The sequence below is a fragment of the Lissotriton helveticus genome, chromosome 1_1 (assembly GCF_964261635.1).
Source record: "Lissotriton helveticus chromosome 1_1, aLisHel1.1, whole genome shotgun sequence".
Lineage (NCBI taxonomy): Eukaryota > Metazoa > Chordata > Amphibia > Caudata > Salamandridae > Lissotriton > Lissotriton helveticus.
Window position 1 is genome coordinate 1,295,197,686 of NC_136057.1, and position 16,794 is coordinate 1,295,214,479.

General features: G+C 38.0%; 1 protein-coding gene across 2 annotated transcripts in view; it reads right to left on the reverse strand.

The window, feature by feature from the left end:
• Positions 1–2,036: 2,036 nt before the first annotated feature.
• UBL5 (ubiquitin like 5) overlaps positions 2,037–16,794 on the reverse strand; it is a 113,646-nt gene continuing 98,888 nt past the window's right edge. For both annotated transcript variants that reach the window (XM_078681033.1, XM_078681024.1), the window contains one exon: positions 2,037–2,300. In XM_078681033.1, the coding sequence (XP_078537159.1) occupies positions 2,257–2,300 (44 nt within the window). In that variant the 3' untranslated portion in view covers positions 2,037–2,256. The remainder of the gene's footprint in view (positions 2,301–16,794) is intronic.

Sequence of the window (16,794 nt, forward strand, 5' to 3'; positions counted from 1 at the left end):
CCACTCTACCTTAAAGGCATCTTATTTTCGACTGCAGCACTGTCAAGACACAACCATCAGGTCTGCAATCATCCCCCAGCTTTGAACACGTTACCGCTTTATTTATTTGGGACAACAAGCAGATTCAATGCCAAATTTTAAATTCCTATTTGAAATGAAAACATTTAAAACCCCAACTCAAGATCCCTGCATTCTGCAACAAAGCTCAGAAAAGGTAACGTGTGAAAGGAATGTCACAATGTATATTCGCCAACAAGGAAGACACTTGAATTTGACAGTAGCTAAATGTGATGCATATAAATGAAGGCCCAAAGGTGCAACCTCTTTTTTGTGAATAGCAGCACTACTCGCTAGCCACACTCAAATTTATGCCTTTACAAGTCTACAAACACATTATGCAACAAGAAAAACGTAATCTCAAACTTTCTTTTGCATAAAGTTTGCAAGAAAGTAGTATAGTTCAATAATTACAGCTATTGCATGAAAAGTACAGACTCCACATTTTTGAAACCACATGTCATCTTTCAATCTGTATAGTTGAAACTGCAACTGTCCCCTGAATCGCATATGGAGCATGGACTATTTGTTGCATTTAGGAGCAATGGGCGCCATCTCCACAACGAAGCAAGAGATACCAAGACATACAATGCATTTTTCACATGACTGGAGTGGGGGTGCTGCTTACCTCGTCGCCAGGTCTTGACAAGACTGCTGTGTGAAAGCACAGCAAAGGAAAGACCAGTTACCTGACAGACATCATTACCCCGTCGAACGTCAACCTTCCTGGGAGGGGAAATCTTTCTGCCAACTGCTAAGAGTTGTACAAAAGGGGGTGGTGATGGACGGAGCATCTGAACCAATCAAACACTCACACCCAGTCAAAAGATCTGGGTTTGATCCATCACCGTTCTTTAGCCCACTCTGCCACCCCAGTTCAGACATGGCTATATGCAAATCAGTCTGACCCTGTGCCTCATGGGAACAGTCCAGCCTGAACTGCCAAGCCATGCCTTCCCTGGACCGGAAACAAGCTTCCGAGGACCGGTTTCTGGCATTCCAGCCGTCTTCAGCCCGGCTTGCTTGAATCCAGTGGCAAAGTGAGCAAGGGACTCACGTCTGAGCATACCCTGCCACACTTATGGCGGCCAAAGCGGTACTAAAGGGGGTGGTGATGGACGGAGCATCTGAACCAATCAAACACTCACACCCAGTCAAAAGATCTGGGTTTGATCCATCACCATTCTTTAGCCCGGACTGGCGCATGCAAGGCAGAGTGACGAAGCTTTTGATAAGAAACTTCGTCACGACAGCCGTAATAGAGGCGACGGAGTCCTTGGGGGCCGTCCAAAAAAGCCGGAGGGCGGCAACCGAAAAACCTCCTTTTCAATGGGAAGCCAGCATTTGGCATAAACGCTGATGCTACCCAATGAAAATGAGGGGTGGGGCTTGAGTCCCCTTCTTTAAACTAACTTGTTGACTATAGCTCTCGCAGGCGAAGAGCTCATGCATGCTCCAACGCCAGGCGAGACCTAAAAAACACATGAAGAGGGCATTTGCAACAGCACAGAATATGGGGCACATCTAGTTTGCTATGTTGATAGAGTAAGAAATTTAAATAAGTTACCTACCCCGGGTTCAAATGTGAAAGATTAGACTAAACATGAACTCAACTCAAGCCACTCGTTTTCATTACCGAGTTTACATTTTTTATTGAGAATATGACATTCACAGCTATTATTTAATTGTTAAAATGTGTCACACATGTAATGTTATTTATAAGACGAAAGATCTATTATATGCGTTTATCAATGGTTGCAAACTACACTTTCACCCTGGTGCTAGCCCATTCCAGTAATATGCATTTGCTCAAATTTGGATTACACAAACAACGGATTTGCTGCGTTTATCAGTGTAATTTCTCTGTAATTAGGTCGCTGAAGCAACTTACAGGAAATTATAGCAGTTCTCGGGTAGCCCTCAACACCAGCAGCTCTTTCCAAACATCTGTCAGCAAAGAACTGTACAAAATCACAAAAAATGTTTCATGCGCTTTTAATACAAAATAGACATTAAAAACAAATGCAATTGATGATCGACATTTATGTACGGTTCTTGCAAAAGAAGACACCACGGTGAAAAGGGAAAATCAAGTTTTATCAATTTATTACATAGGGAAATAAGTTTTGCTGCAACTTTGGGGACATTTCAAAAGAGAACAACGTAAAAAAGCAAAGTAAGGTGTGGTAACGCCGGAGTCTACTGGTAGTATAATTCAAGGTTCATTCCATCGTGGATTTCATCTGGAGTAAACGATGTAAGGAAATTTTCAGCAGGTAACTGTTTGTCACACAACAAGTTTAACTTATGATGGAGCGAGATAGAAAACAAAAATCTGTTTAAACTCGTGAAGTCACATTTCCATAACATAAATAATAATATTAATGTTTTGTGATGTGTTATACTAACACAACCTAGATTAAACTTTACACACGGGGACAATAACATGTGTGCTCATAAACGTGCATAAGTGTTGCATCTTTTGTTCGTGCAAAAAAAAAATTAAATTAATTTGTCGTTTTCGTTTCTGTCATTACTAACTGCAGCAGATTTAAAAGAGGCATGTGCTTATTTTGCTTTCCTTGTCTATGTGATATCATTTCTACTATTCTAGGTGCACATAAGGTTTTATGGATTCATGAAGACTGGTAGATATAAAATGCTGCTTTATTTGTTTGCTTTGTGCTAGGTAACATTAGACTAATTGGGAGGGTTAATCAATTAGTAAACGAAGGGTGGAAACAGAATAAATAATATTTCTTACATTAATACTTTTCTTGTGATTGTTTTATACTAGAAAATAAGTTGCCTACTTTTGGGCCTAGTTTGCTCGAGTTTGCTAAACGATGAATATAATTCTGCAAGGAGCACGAGATGTCTATGTTGAAAAAAGTTTCCGTCAAAATCGCATTCACTGAACAAAGATGGTGTGTTGTCATTATTCTGTCGGACGTGGCCAAGGTCAGAAACCGGTAGAAAGAAGATTTGTTAACTTGGCATCCGAGGAAGTGTAATGGAGTCAGTGAGAAACTTTTGCTCAAAAAATGTTGCAAATCAAGGAAGCTTTGGAACACGTACAAGAAAGACAATGGTCCCAAAGAATATGACTGAATGGAAGTTTTGAAATGTAGGTGACATGTCACTTGTCACTCTCGGACCAATGAGACATCGACTTTTGCAGAAAATTTTCCTTTACTTAGATTAGCTAGCATAGAAAGGTATAAAAAGTCCATGCCCTGGGGATGGGCTGGCTGCTGCTTTCTGACTTTCCGATGAGGGTGTCGTGCTGTTGGACTTTGCGTGGAGCACGTAAGAATCTTCAAAGAACTTTACCTTTTCCATTTATTTAGCTTAGCTAGGGACTTAGGATTTTAGAAATGCTAAACTTATAATTTCTTGCTTAAAACTGTATTTTTCTTATGACACTTTTAAACATGCTTGCTATAATTCTAATAAAATTGCATTTATAAAACTATATTTTGAATAATCTAAAATTAGTTAATAAAATCTTACTTTTGAAACAAGCTGGTCTTGGTTATTCAGAAGCGCAGGTTACTATTAGCTAGATGCCATCGCGGTCATTTAAATAGTTAGGATTTGTTCAAATGACGTCATCATTTACCGCGGTTGTATATAGTTTATGTATAATTTATAAATAAGGTGTATATAGATTTAATTTGATCACCTGATTCAGTAGGTCAAATATGTCATGTTTGGTTAATGGGTCCATGAATTAGAGTAGTATTTTATGTGGTAGGTTATAGAGTTTGGTAGCATTACTTATGGCATATTTCCTATAGGCCGCTGGATCAATACTTCTGGTAGCAGAAATTGATGGTTGCTAAGGGTAACCAAGGTATTGCTAAGGGTAACCAAGGTGTTATTGGTATGTTATGGTATAGAAATAGGATCGATGTTTAACACATGTTGAGTTCGTTTTTCGTGCTTTATGTGAGTTGTACCGGTACAGATTGTGTGATGAGAAGGTAGTCACGCAAGACATCTGATCTGTTTTGTGATATCGCCGTGTATCACAAGTGATATCGCCGTGTATCACGTGTTGTGGTCGTGCAACACAGTGTTGTGGTCGTGCAACACAGTTTTAGGGCTAGGTGTGAATCTTGTATAGTGAGGATTAACTAGGAAATTTGAGCAGCATGAGAATAGGGACAAAGCGCCTGTTGTAAAACTCACTGTGATAAGAGTATTAGTTATATTCGAGCTTGAGTGAAGGGTAGGGTAACATCGGGGCATGATTATCTATAAACAGGTGAGAGTCCTGTAGGGGTACATGTTTTATATCTATAAACAGGTGAGAGTCCTGTACGGATAACGTCGTTATTTTGCTAACGGTCCATGATTTCTATAAACAGGTGAGAGTCCTGTACGGATTTCATGTGTGAAGTTAGGGATTTTTCCGTGTGAAAGTGCGAGTTTGTTCTGTAATTTATGTTCGAGTGGAACTTTCGAACAGTCACTTGGTTGTGCGTTCGGAGGGAAATGAGTTCATAATTACTTGTTTGAAGGGCAGAGTAAAAAGATTACTCTACTGGCAAATGAAAATTATTCTATGAGAATAGGGCCGACTATTCCGAGTTGAGAATACTTGAATGTATGTAAACTATCCTATTTAGAGAAACAGACAGATGAGTCTTTATTGTCATTGTTAAAATTAATTTTCATCGAAAACGTGTTTTCAAAATGGCGCTGTGAAAAGATTTTGTGAAGGAGGGGTAAGCGCTAAGAGTGAGAAGCGAAAAACCGCAGCTGCTGTGTACGTCACAGAGCCGCGCTGGGATTGGGTGACATACGTCACAGGCTGTGCTCTGATTGGTTCTTGAGTCTCTGACGAACTGTAAGCTGATTGGTTCTTCAGAAAATCTTCATTTTATTGGTTGAGTAAAAAAGTGACGTAGCTCAACTCTCATTGGCTTGTTGGTGTGTTTCGCGCACGGATTGGTTGTTTTTGCGGAACATCCCAGAAATATTTTACGAACAAATTTGTTAATTGAATTTAACTCCTAAAAATGAGTTATCATTTTAAACACGTTGAGAAAAAGCCAACGTTGTTTCAGAAACTTAAAATTTTTATTTCGCCTGACAAGAAAATTGAAACGCGAGGTGGTAAATTACTTCATAAGTACAAAACACCTGCAGCGTATATGGAAGGTGAATATGGTTATCATACTGTCTTGTGGTTTGATATTTGGAAACACTACACAAAGGATGATGGTGTTTTGACCTGGCCTGATGATGGTTCATTTAATGTAAAGGTTTTAAGAAATTTGCGAGAGAAAATTAATGCTCTAAATCCAAAGCCGAGACCAACTCAATTTGAGGCTTTAGTTGAATGGGAGGATGAGATGTACCAATTACAAAGAGAAGCAAGCGGAATTAAAAGACCTCCTAAACCTCCAAGTTATAGAAGAGAAACACATGAAGACAGGATGCGAATGTGGAGACAGGGAAGCATGAGTGAGGGACTATATGAGAGATGGTTTTAGGTTCTCCTGAGGGAAAAAGAACTGAAAAGAGGAATAATGCCCCTGTAGAAAGTGAATCTGAAGATGCAGTCTTAGAGGAAATTTATACTTCGGATAAAAGGAATCAGCCTTTGAGACCCCCTAGATCATGGTCTACTCTGATGGTTTCTACAGAAACTACACCGAGTGCACCTCCAGTTAATGAAGCTCCTAAATTATACCCAAATAATTGTGAAATTGTTGAAACTCCAAGAAGACCAGAAACTGAGACAAATACAAATGTCCGTAATGAAGATAGACATTTTTCATTAATTCCAAGAGCAAGGGAAGCTCCAAAAAATTATGTGAGAGAAGTCAGAAATGTAGAGGCTGGAGATTCTTCTGAGTATTTACGATCAAAGGAAGAATTAATCCGACAAATAACAAAAAGCATGGAAGCTGTGACAGATCCGGTTACTATTGGTCCTGTTCAGCCTGTTTTTGAGCAAAGAGAAGTTAACAAGACAGGATTGACGGTTCCTTTAAATGCAGAAATTCAAAGAGTTGCTGAAAAATTTTACTCAGAGATTTCTGAAATTAACTCTTCAAGATCAAGGATGCCAGATTTGACTTTTAATGAAGATTTATCTCCAAAAACACCGATGGGTGCAGAATCTGATGCTGAGAGTCCTGAAGTCAGGGTGACAAAACCTAAACTTGATGTTGCAAAATTAAAAGCAAATATTGAGGAATTAATAATTGGTACGATTGGTCCTGACAGTTTAAATTATTATCGAGATGATGAACTACTGTTCATTTGTAAGAGTATTCAGTGGAAAACAAAAAACAAATATGATCAGTTAGATGAACTGGCAGCTGAACTTGAAATTGATTTGAGCAGGCAAAAGAATTTTGCAAAACATTACAGATTAGACTTTTCAGAAAGTGACATTGAGAGTTTGAACTCAATGGGAAGAATACTTCACATAAAAGACTTGATTGTTTACATTAAAAAATTGGGAGAATTAAGCAAGTGGAGAGTGAAATGGACGAAAAAGAAGGAAGATGAAAAATTGGAAAAATTGTCAAAACAATTTCCAATGAGAGAAATTGCAGGTGGAGGATATGTTCATGTCCCATGGTCAAGGCAGGATATACTGCTGTTCACAAATGATTTTCCAAGACTGAGGGAGAAGCCAGTCGAGTGGTATAGGCAGGTGGACAGGTTCATTAAAGTCTCAAAAGTTCTGTGGATTGATCTGGATGGATTTTTTGACATTGTTGTCCCATCAGATCTTTGGACAGAATGCAAAATAGCCATAAGTTGGCCAAAAATAGAACCTGATCGAAATAAGGAAACAGGTGCTCCAAATCCTCTTGTAATGGAGTTTTATGAAAAAGTGATTTACTGGTTGAAAAACAAAATTCCACCGAAAGAAGTTGATTGGGTTAAAATAGAAAGAACAAACCAGGAAACAAAAGAATCAGTTCATTCATTTTACGAAAGGTTACTGTTGATTTTTAAACAATACAGTGGCTATGAAAAACTAGACGAGAAAGATATGAGTCATTTTGTCTACAGATTTGTTTATGGTCTGAAACCTGAAATTGCAGACATGATCAGAAACAGTATTGTCGGATGGCAAGCACTTTCTGTTGATGACATTTTGAGAAAGGCAAAATACTGCAGCGATGAGTTAGAAGTGAGACAAAAGAAGCTCAAGGAGAAAGCCATGTGGGCTCAGGTAAAAGTGGCTGAGCATCAGATTGCTAGTCTTGGTAATAAAAACACAAATTTTGTTCAAACTGCAAATTCGAATCAAGGGCAAGGGAAGTTTAAAGGTAATAATCTTGTGACGAAAATTAATCCAAGGATTGAAGAGATGAAACAAAAATTACCTTGTTTTAATTGTGGCGAGCTTGGACACTGGAGAGACGAATGTAAGAAACCACCTAGAAATTTAAAAAGTCCATTGTTAAATCCACAGATGCAGAATGATGTTGACCTGCAGCAACAGCTACAGTTGCAACAGAATTTAAACGAATTAAACCTTCAGCGACAGTTGCAGCAACAGGTGAATCAGCAACAGGTGAATCAGGTGAATAACCGTCAGAATCAATTGCCGCAGGCACCGTTTCCAAATTGTGGGGAAACTCAGAAATATAATTCAGGTGTGGGTTTTCAAGGAGATGATCAGGTAATAAAACCGCAAAGACAAAGGGTGCAAAATGCAGCACAACAGTTTTTGTTAACAAAAGGGCAAGAGAGTGATTCTGATGATTATTACTGACGGTGCCCGAGAGAGGAGGAAGAGTGTGTTGTTGGAGCCACTCTTGAGGTTGACCAGTCTGGTCCATTTGTAAATGGGAAAGTTAATGATGTAGACATCACTTTTCTAGTGGACACTGGTGCTACCCGTTCTACTGTTAGATCAGTGGAAATTGAAAACCTACTTCTCTCTGGGGATACCATCCAAGTTGTTGGAGTAAGCAATCAACAAATCAGAACTGATTTGACTGATCCAGTACCAGTTGAAATTGGTAATTTTAAAGACAAACACAGATTCGTGGTTTGTAACAGTAGTCCAGTGAATCTATTGGGCAGAGATATATTGTGCAAGATGAATTGCAGAATATATTGTTCTCCTGAAGGGGTTGAATTACAAACAATGGAGGAAGATGGTTTGTACAGGTTGACAATGATGTTAATGGAAACAGAGGAAACAAATTTGTTTCCTACGTTTGAAAAAGAAAATCTGCCAGAAGAACTCAAGGAAACAGTGAAATCTGAAATTTGGGATTTAACTGGCAATGAGATGGGTCTGATGAAACATGTTGATCCAGTTAAAATCACACTGAAGCAGGGAATAGAATTTCCTAACATTCCTCAGTACAAGATGAAAGCAGAGACAATTGAGGGAGTTATACCTGTGATTGAAAAATTCATTAAACAAGGTGTTTTAAAAGAAATTGAGAGTAGCCCTTGTAACTCACCGATCATGGGAATTAAAAAGTCGAATGGAACGTACAGGATTGTACAAGATTTGAGAAAGGTTAATCAGATTGTTGTTCCATGTTGCCCTGTGGTTCCAAACCCAGCAGTTATTTTGTATCAGATTCCACATGATGTGGAATGGTACACTGTCATTGATCTTTGCAATGCATTCTTTACTGTTCCTTTACATCCAGAGAGTCAGGACATTTTCGCTTTCAGATTCCAGAGTAGGACCCTCGCATGGTGTAGAATCCCTCAAGGGTATACAGAGAGTCCTTCAATCTTTAATGAGCTGTTAAAGAGATCTTTGGAAAATCTAGACTTACCTGGCAGGTCTACGTTGGTGCAGTATATCGACGACTTGTTGATAGCTGCTAAAACGAGAGAAAATTGTGTGACAGACACAATAATACTTTTGAGTCATCTTGCAGATGAGGGACATAAAGTGTCTCCAGCAAAATTACAGTTTTGCAAACAAGAAGTAAAATATCTTGGTCACAGAATTGCAAAGGGAAAAAGACAAGTGACAGTTGAGAGAATAAAAATGATTCAAGCAATGCAACCACCAACAACACACAGACAAGTTCGAATGTTTTTGGGAATGGTTGGCTACTGTCGACAATGGATAAGTGGATTTTCGGTAATTGCGAAACCACTACAGAGATTGACAAAGTCTGATGTGAAAGATCCAATTATTCTCAATGAGGCTGAGATGGAATCTTTTGAGAACCTGAAAAAGAGCTTATGTCAAGCTCCTGCTTTGGGCATGCCAAATTATGAGAAAGATTTTGAACTGTATTGCAGTGAGAGAGAAGGATGTGCATTGTCTGTGTTAATTCAGAGACATGGGAATCTAAAGAAGCCCATTGCATACTTCTCTGCAGTTCTTGATCCCATTGCAAAAGCATTACCAGGTTGTTTAAAAGCAGTTGCAGCTACAAGTGTCAGTCTTGAACAGAGTGAAAGAATCATAATGGGATTTCCTGTGAAAGTTTTTGTGCCTCATTCGGTTGAAATATTACTGACAAGAGGTAAAACTCAACATTTAATAAGCAGCAGATTGACTAAGTATGAGAAAATCATACTAGGAGCAGATAATGTTTCCATTTCAAGATGTTTGAATCTGAATCATTCTACATTACTGCCTGATTCTGAAATTGTTGATGAAAGTGAAGTGGAACATGAGTGTTTGGATGTCATGGAATTTTGCACCAAACCAAGGCAGGACATCAAAGATGTACCTTTGCCTGAATCAGATGTTGTCTACTTTGTGGATGGCTCCTGTCTGAGGACAGAGGGAGGTGTTTTGAAAGCATCATACTCAGTCTGTACAGTTGCAGATGTCAAAGAAGCATCATGTCTTGAAGGAATTCGTTCAGCACAGGTGGCTGAATTGATTGCTTTGATTCGTGCTTGTGAAGTATCAAAGGACATAAGAGTTACCATCATTACTGATAGTCAGTATGGGTATGGGGTTGTGCATGATTATGGACAGCTCTGGTCTCAGAGAGGCTATTTGACCTCAGCAGGGTCACCAATTAAAAATGCAATTTTTATTAAGAGATTAATTGAAGCCATACAGTTGCCGAAAGAGATCGCAATTGTAAAATGTGCTGCACACACGAAAGGAGTGGATTATATCTCAAAAGGTAATGCCTATGCAGATGAGACAGCAAAGTACTGTGCAAGAAAATGTTGTGCATACAATCGGGAAAAGAGTAAAGAAACTGATTCAAATTCATTAATGCTAACAACAGTTGTAGAGACATGGCAGGAGATCAGAGATTTACAAAATGAAGCGAATGATGAGGAAAAAGATCTATGGTTACGAGCAGATTGTAGACCACGTGATGAGGATGGAGTGTGGGTCTATAAAGATGGCAGAGTAGTCTTACCAAATTGTTTGATTGCTGATATGGCCAGATTGTATCATGGCCCAGCTCACCTTGGAAGAGATTCTATGATCAGACTTTTCCGAGAGACTTGGTTCAATACAAAATTCAGAACGATTGCAGAGTCTTTTTGTCAAAGGTGTTTGTCATGCCAACAAATGAATCCAAACAGAAAATCAGTTGTAGGTACAGGAGTAATTGGTCGAGAAGGTGGTCCCTTTACCAGGTTGCAGATGGATTTCATTGAAATGCCCCTACACAATTGTTTGAAATACGTTCTTGTGATTGTTTGTTTGTTTTCAAGATGGGTGGAAGCATTTCCTACACGACATTGTGATTCAATTACAGTTGCAAAATTGCTACTCAGAGAAATTATCCCAAGGTACGGTTTTCCAGTCACTATTGAGAGTGATGGAGGAAGCCATTTTGATAACAAACTGATGAAGCGGATATGTGAGGCATTAAGTATTGAGCAGAAAATACACTGTGCATACAGACCAGAGGCATCTGGGGTGGTTGAACAGATTAATGGGACAATTAAAAACAGGATTGGAAAAATGTGTCTGGAAACAGGTGTAAAGTGGACGGATGCTCTTCCACTTGTGTTAATGTCTTTGAGAAGTACACCTGATAAAAAGACAGGTTTGAGTCCTCATGAAATACTGATGGGAAGAGTCATGAGACAAGCTTTTGTACCTGTAGGCAAACTGTTGAGCATAAATGACAGTGCTATTTTGGATTACTGTAAAAGGTTATCTGATATAGTGACTTCTGTGTCTAATCAGGTGGGAACTGAAGCACAATCAAATGAGAAAGTTCTAACACATGATTTGAGGCCTGGTGATTGGGTCAGAACAAAAGTACATAGAAGAAGAAATTGTTTGGCTCCTAGGTGGCAGAAGCCTAGACAAATAATTCTGGTCACTACAAATGCAGTGAAATGCAGAGGATTGAAAAGGTGGATACATCCTAGTCATACTATTCCAGTGCCTACTCCTGAGAGTTCTGATGTAGAAAGTGATACTACAGAAGATTCTGATTCAGAAGTAGAAGGTGAAACAAATCCAGAGATTGAAGATCGACAAGGAGGTCGACATCTGGAACCTGTGCCTGTGAATGAAGAATTGACAAGAAAAAGCTCTGAGATAATTGAAATAGATTCTAGAGAAGAAGAGAATCTATTAGAAGGAAAAACGACTGAGGATTCAGTCAAGAAGATTAATGGAGTGAGTTCCATTGAAGACAGAGAGGCTGAACCAAAAGAAATTTCTGACCAGGAGAGTATCGAAAAGCAGAAGTTAAGCTCTGGAGTAAGGAACAGAAATCCGGAATCTGGGAAATTGGAGGTAATTGAAGAGGAGGAGGAAGACGAATTACCGAGTACCAGTGATGGAAGACAAAGTATAGTTCCTGAAGGAGTGAAACTGCCGAATAGAGAAGTTCCTGAGTCAATAATTGAAGTGTCAGACTGTGATACTGAAGAAAGTGATGTGGATGGTGAAAGTAGAAGTCCAAAGAAAAGATCTTGGAAGTCTGAGACAAGTGCTTCAGAACCAAAGAGGAGATTTGTGAGGAAAACTGATTTCTGGCCTGGTGGAAGATTGAGAGTCAGGTTGGTCAAAAAGCCGAAGGAGCATGTGGAAGAAATCAGTAGTCAAAAGGATTCTGAAAAGGAAGTTGGAGTTGGAAGAAAAATCGAAGTAGTGACAAGAAAAGGAAAAAGGATTATAAGGCCAAATCAGAAATATAAATCACCTGAGTGGACTTATCTAATAATTCCACCTGTCATTGACATTTACGATAGTAGTCAAGAGGAAGAAGAAATTGAAGAAATTAGTGACAATGATTGAAGTACAGAATTTTTAATTGGATTTTTGGGTTTTAATTTTTGGCAAAAGGCTGAAGAAATCTTGTTAGGTGACACAAGGTCGAAGAAAAGTTGTTTAGGTGGAGAAAACTTACTTGTGACATAAGGTCGAAGAAATACTGTTAGGGTTTAAAAAAAAAAAATATTTTAAAAGGGGGGTGTAAATAGTTTTAATCATTTCATTTAGAATATAATTTTTAAAATAGTTTTTTTATTTTTTCCTTTTAAGGCAAATCTAACCAAAGATGCCTTACGTCATGGAACAAAGTACTTCAAGATGTTCCATTTTTAAGAGATGCTGTAAGATGACTCTGGTGTGTCTGCTCATTTTAATTCTGCTCTGGTTAGTTTTAGCTGTTATTATTCCATTTGAAATTAAAGATTTTCACAAAGCCAACATGACAAGCAAAGCTTCAGTTAGTCAAAACAAACATAGTGCAACTGGCAAAGTTATTGATCATCAACCTAACATTCATCAGGACAAATCTATTAGTGATTTTTCAAGCAATACATTCACAAAGCTTTTGAGTGAATATGTCAAGGTAATGGATGCAAAAGATTGTTATGTCTGCGTTAAATTACCTGCTTCTGTTTCTGAGGGAGTAACATACAATATGCTTCCTCTTACATATGGTGTGACATGCAGTGTGTTAGCTAGCTTGTTCTATCAGACTGGACGCTTAGAATACTATTATTCAGATTTTGACGAGATTTTTGCGAATTTAAAAATCGAGGGTGCTTTGAATAAGCATAAGAAAGCCAAACAGATGAGGGAATTTTTCCTTGTTACTAATGAACTCACCTATGAGTATGCTTACAAGAACAATTTAACCTGCAAACTTAGTGCTGAAGGAAAGAAGTTTTTGAACCTGGTTGAAGAAAGGAGAGCAATTTACAAGATAAATGAAATAGTCAAGCAGACTAAATCCAGGTTCTGGCAGAAAGAGGATGAGAAGCTTAATGGCAAAATGCTTGATAATGTTGAAATTCACATTGACAAACCAATTAGTGGTAAGCTTTGCATTAGGAGAGACAATACACTTTTTGATAACTATTTTGTGGGTGCAAGTAATTGTGAAGATACATATCAGATCATGGGAGGTTGGGGATTCAAAGGTGGAAAAGATCCAATTTTTCCTGGGATTTATTTTGTTTGTGGTGACAAGGCTTACTACAACCTTCCTGACCATTGGTATGGAACTTGTTATGTTGGGATTGTTTTTCCTAAAATGTTCCATGTTGACAGAGATTCGGAAGGATTGTTCAAAATTCACAATTATGTAAATAGGGCTAAAAGAGAAACATTTACAGAGGTTTTGGGAGATATTTTTCAAGCAGTGATACCTATTGTAGGTATAACCCTGAATGCAGGGAGAATCAGAAAATTGTCCACAATTGTTGACAGGTTGTCAACAGATACAGCTGATGGTTTCCAATTAGTGAATGTTGAGGTCATTGCAATCAGATCTATGGTGATTCAAGATCGCCTTGCTTTAGACATACTCCTGGCAAAAGAGGGAGGAGTCTGTGGCATTTTACATGTGCAACATTATTGCACATATATCCCTGATGAAAGTAAGAACATTGAGATGTACATTAAGAATATCACAGAGATGCATTCAGAGATAATTCCATTAGAAGAAGAAGATTTTACAGAAAGACTTTCAAAAAGATTCCAATCAATCAAAAATTGGTTCCATGACATTGGAAGTTCAGTTCTTGGCAAGATTTTGGCACCTTTGATTGTGATAATATTCATTTTCATTTTGACAAAAATTGGTTGTTTGTTGCATAAGAGAAAGAAACAAATGAAGGAAAAGAGAAGAATTTATCAAATCAAAAAAGAAGAAGAAAGGGAGATTGAGTTGCATGAATTACACAGAGCACGTTATGACAATTGCAAGGATTTTGCAGAAACAGATTTTTAGAAATACTGACACAGATGAATTTGAATCATTTTCCAGAGAGTCTAAATTTCCAAAATTTTGGGTGGTGGTGTGGGGATTTGTTAATCACCAGATGAGGGAGTTGATGGAGCGAGATAGAAAACAAAAATCTGTTTAAACTCGTGAAGTCACATTTCCATAACATAAATAATAATATTAATGTTTTGTGATGTGTTATACTAACACAACCTAGATTAAACTTTACACACGGGGACAATAATATGTGTGCTCATAAACGTGCATAAGTGTTGCATCTTTTGTTCGTGCAAAAAAAATAATAAATTAATTTGTCGTTTTCGTTTCTGTCATTACTAACTGCAGCAGATTTAAAAGAGGCATGTGCTTATTTTGCTTTCCTTGTCTATGTGATATCATTTCTACTATTCTAGGTGCACATAAGGTTTTATGGATTCATGAAGACTGGTAGATATAAAATGCTGCTTTATTTGTTTGCTTTGTGCTAGGTAACATTAGACTAATTGGGAGGGTTAATCAATTAGTAAACGAAGGGTGGAAACAGAATAAATAATATTTCTTACATTAATACTTTTCTTGTGTTTGTTTTATACTAGAAAATAAGTTGCCTACTTTTGGGCCTAGTTTGCTCGAGTTTGCTAAACGATTAATATAATTCTGCAAGGAGCACGAGATGTCTATGTTGAAAAAAGTTTCCGTCAAAATCGCATTCACTGAACAAAGATGGTGTGTTGTCATTATTCTGTCGGACGTGGCCAAGGTCAGAAACCGGTAGAAAGAAGATTTGTTAACTTGGCATCCGAGGAAGTGTAATGGAGTCAGTGAGAAACTTTTGCTCAAAAAATGTTGCAAATCAAGGAAGCTTTGGAACACGTACAAGAAAGACAATGGTCGCAAAGAATATGACTGAATGGAAGTTTTGAAATGTAGGTGACATGTCACTTGTCACTCTCGGACCAATGAGACATCGACTTTTGCAGAAAATTTTCCTTTACTTAGATTAGCTAGCATAGAAAGGTATAAAAAGTCCATGCCCTGGGGATGGGCTGGCTGCTGCTTTCTGACTTTCCGATGAGGGTGTCGTGCTGTTGGACTTTGCGTGGAGCACGTAAGAATCCTCAAAGAACTTTACCTTTTCCATTTATTTAGCTTAGCTAGGGACTTAGGATTTTAGAAATGCTAAACTTATAATTTCTTGCTTAAAACTGTATTTTTCTTATGACACTTTTAAACATGCTTTCTATAATTCTAATAAAATTGCATTTATAAAACTATATTTTGAATAATCTAAAATTAGTTAATAAAATCTTACTTTTGAAACAAGCTGGTCTTGGTTATTCAGAAGCGCAGGTTACTATTAGCTAGATGCCATCGCCATGGTGGTCATTTAAATAGTTAGGATTTGTTCAAATGACGTCATCATTTACCGTGGTTGTATATAGTTTATGTATAATTTATAAATAAGGTGAATATAGATTTAATTTGATCACCTGATTCAGTAGGTCAAATATGTCATGTTTGGTTAATGGGTCCATGAATTAGAGTAGTATTTTATGTGGTAGGTTATAGAGTTTGGTAGCATTACTTATGGCATATTTCCTATAGGCCGCTGGATCACTTACAATTTAGAACAATGCTCTGGTATAGCTGGGGGGTGATCTGTTATTCTGTGTGCATTCCCTTTCGTCACCATTGCTTTATATACCAAGTAAAACGGTTAAAAAAATGTTTTAACAATTAAATAGTTGATCTGCTGCTACAGAAATTCTACCCATAGCCCTGCTGGTAATGAGATGAAAACATTCTAACAGTACCCCAGGCAACAGAACCCCCTTTAGAACCATTCTGAAACATTTGTGCCGTCTCCAGAATACTAAACAATATGCAACATTGACATTTCTTTCTCTAACCAAACACCATGACTCCAGCAACAAGCTGTAAAGGGAGTCAGTATAGGATATACAAATGCAGCCAGCCAACGTTATGTATAAAGCACTGGCGTCTCGGGGTGGGGGTCGAGTAATAGTTGGGTCCGGTGCCCCAACTCCATATGTCCTGCACTGTTTCCACTGGTACTGTCCCAACAGAGTACTGAGATCTAAGGGCTCTTAGAGGTCCCAACGTTCCATTAAAGGCAGTCGTGCTTTTCAATTGTGGCGGCAATGAAGTCAATCACCTTACCACTTAGTCTTCACCGAGAATCTAATCTACACACATTTCGGAAAGTTTTGAAGACTTAGTTGTTTCCATTATTAAATTAAGATTGCCGTGGTTAGGATGTTCTAAACACAATTCGATTATGTTGCTTCTCATCACCAACGTACTCATCAGGGTGAACAATGCGCTCTATAAATACAAAACCTAACCTAATTGAAGGAAAACCTGAGGAGTCTAAGCAAGCAGGACAAGCTATTGCAATTAAAAGAAAAACAGTGAGATGAACCCTGTGGGCCAACACTGCTATCCCTTTTAAAACAAAAATTTAAAAGGGTACATAGCAATGGGTTAGACTCTGGAAAGATGAAAAGTAGTGAGTACTGTTAAAGTATCATTCAGTCATCAAGCAGTATCCTCCACCAACCAGTCATTAAAAAATGAT